The sequence below is a fragment of the Propithecus coquereli genome, unplaced genomic scaffold (genome assembly GCF_000956105.1).
Source record: "Propithecus coquereli isolate 6110/MARCELLA unplaced genomic scaffold, Pcoq_1.0 Scaffold46, whole genome shotgun sequence".
In the NCBI taxonomy this organism is placed as follows: Eukaryota; Metazoa; Chordata; class Mammalia; order Primates; family Indriidae; genus Propithecus; species Propithecus coquereli.
Window position 1 is genome coordinate 3,988,006 of NW_012150396.1, and position 2,373 is coordinate 3,990,378.

Below are 2,373 nucleotides of genomic sequence, written 5' to 3' on the forward strand. Positions count from 1 at the left end.
CACTGGCAAGAAATCCAGTGAACACGAACATCACTTCGGTGGACCCAGAAACACATCACGGATGCGCACACACGACCTACAGCCTATTTGGCAGAAAATAAATCAACGTTTTAAGGAACTCTCTCACAATTCTAAATTTTACTCTCACAGAATGAGAAATTTAATTCCTAGACTATACTAGTGGTAACATCAAATTATTGAAGTAAAAGGGAAAATCGCCAATTCCTTAGATTTATATTTACCACTGGTGGCTGGGGATGGGAGGTCCTGATATACAGAGAGCGTGCAGTGAAGCACACACACACAATTTATATTTTTCCTAAGAAGAACTAATGGCAGAAAAATATCCTCGGCACAAACGGCACGTATGAGCCAGAAGTGCCGACTGGACTGCGGCTGCGCGGCTCCGCGCCGTCGGAGAGACAGTCGGACTCACTTGCACGCGTAGCTGTCCACGGCCTCCACGTACATGCACGCGCCGCCGTGCAGGCAGTACCCGTCGTGGGATGGGGGACACCCCGGGTAGCTATTTCTGACGGGATAGCGGCCGTCTTCCCCGAGGTCAGAGGGTGGAGTAGAGTCTAGAAGAATCCAAGACATTCCTTTTATTTTCTGAAGTGGTGAGGGTCTTTCAGGTATGAGTATCAGGAACTAACTTCCATGAACAATTCGTAATGTCTTTTAGTGGCAGCAGAACTACCGGCAGGGACAGGTTCGCTTTCCAAGACAGACCTGAAGTCAGCATCCCTCAGGCTCAGTGTGTCTGATAGAAAGCGTGCTGGAGGCAGGCAGGAGAAGGGCCGATCCTAAACCATCACGTGGATTCAGAGTCACCCATCTCATTATAAAAACAAATCTGTCATCACCACTAACCATGTGACATGACAGCGAGCTTTAGGTCTCGCGGAGCAAGTGGTATCTCTTCGTGGCTTAAAAACTACCCACCAGTACGCAGCCGGACGCCTACAATATCCTGGGGGGTCTCAAACATTCCCACACGATGCTTTCTTCTAAACACTCTTAATATTTAACTTTTGGGGCAGCCCTCGAAGACAAGATCGTGGCAACAGTGACAGGGAGGAAACACGACCCTAACACGGGGAACGCCAAAGCAGTGACGTCTCTTTCACGGAAAGGCTCACTGCTCCTTAAAAGGAAAACGTCAGGGTGTGTAGCTGACTATAGAAATATGGGCAGTTTTTCAACGTCTTTAAGAAGAGCAAATTATTGGAGAAAATAACGTGCTAAAAAAAGAGACTAAGTAAGCGCAGAATTTTTCTCTCTTAGAAGGTTTTCTGCCTGCAGAGCTAAGAGGCAAATGGCTGGCGGTGACAGGAACAGCCTGACCTGGTTTTCAGGTGAGGCCAGCTCCCCTCTGGGGGCTGACGGTGGGATAATACTGCCATTATGGAGAGAAAGTTCAGGAAACGGGAGTTAACCACTATGAACTTTTCAAAAGAAAGAGAAGAGAGCCAGAGTTCTAATTCAGACAAAGAAATATTGACTTTTGAATATTTTGAAATCCCTGAGAGCGATTTAAAATGCTGCGTCCAGACATCCTCACTGACCTGCCTAGCCCTGCAAAATGTATCCAACAGCCCCAGAAATCAACATTAGAAATTGGGAGACTAGTTGCACAGTTAAAAAGAAACACTTGTGTTCCCACCTTTATTAAATCGTGAGTAATAAAAAGCGATTTATTCGAGATGCTGTTCAATTAAGAAAACTTGGACCGTTTCAAATTCTCGAGCCAGCATCATCCCCGTCAGGAAAGCCAGCTCTCCAGCCTGGTTGAACTGAATGACTTTTCTAGAATCTCTAACACAAATACATGGGGTGCAGAATTCCCCTGAACCCTCCCCTCCGATGGAGACCAGCCAGCCACCTACCAGGGCAGACCAGTCCGGGTGCAGACGGGCGGCCGGCGCACGTGCAGGCGTAGCCTCCCTCTGTGTTTGTGCAACTGGCATTTTCTCCACAGCGGTGCGTCCCCAGCTGGCACTCGTCAATATCTGTTAGGAAAGTCAGAGTAGGGAAGAGAAAAGCAGGGTGCAGAGGAAGCAAGCGGGTTATACAGTTGGAAAGTCCAACATTCTGGAAGGGGAGCATCTTCAGCTTCCGTCATGGTGCACGTTCCAGAGCCCTGTGCATTTTTAGGTTGAAAGAGACCATCGTGAACGCCGGACGGGGAGATGCGCGGGTCCCTTGCTGTACGCCCATGCAGGCGTTCCGAGCCCCCGACAGAAGGCTGGAAGTTCTCCTCCTGCTTGGAAGGAAAGGAGGCTTCCCAGAGATGGAGACTGGTTAACTACCTCTAGGCAAACATTCAGAAGTTCAGACCGTAAAGATTCATACTTATCTTTTTTGAATAGG

The 2,373-nt window shown here is 48.4% G+C and overlaps 1 protein-coding gene across 1 annotated transcript in view; it reads right to left on the reverse strand.

The window, feature by feature from the left end:
- The window catches only part of EGF (epidermal growth factor), an 87,855-nt gene that overhangs the window by 11,759 nt on the left and 73,723 nt on the right, over window positions 1–2,373 (reverse strand). The window contains exons 18-19 of the mRNA XM_012655078.1: window positions 1,890–2,012; window positions 437–581 (exon numbers count right to left, since the gene is read on the reverse strand). Coding sequence (XP_012510532.1) covers window positions 437–581; window positions 1,890–2,012 — 268 coding nt within the window. The remainder of the gene's footprint in view (window positions 1–436; window positions 582–1,889; window positions 2,013–2,373) is intronic.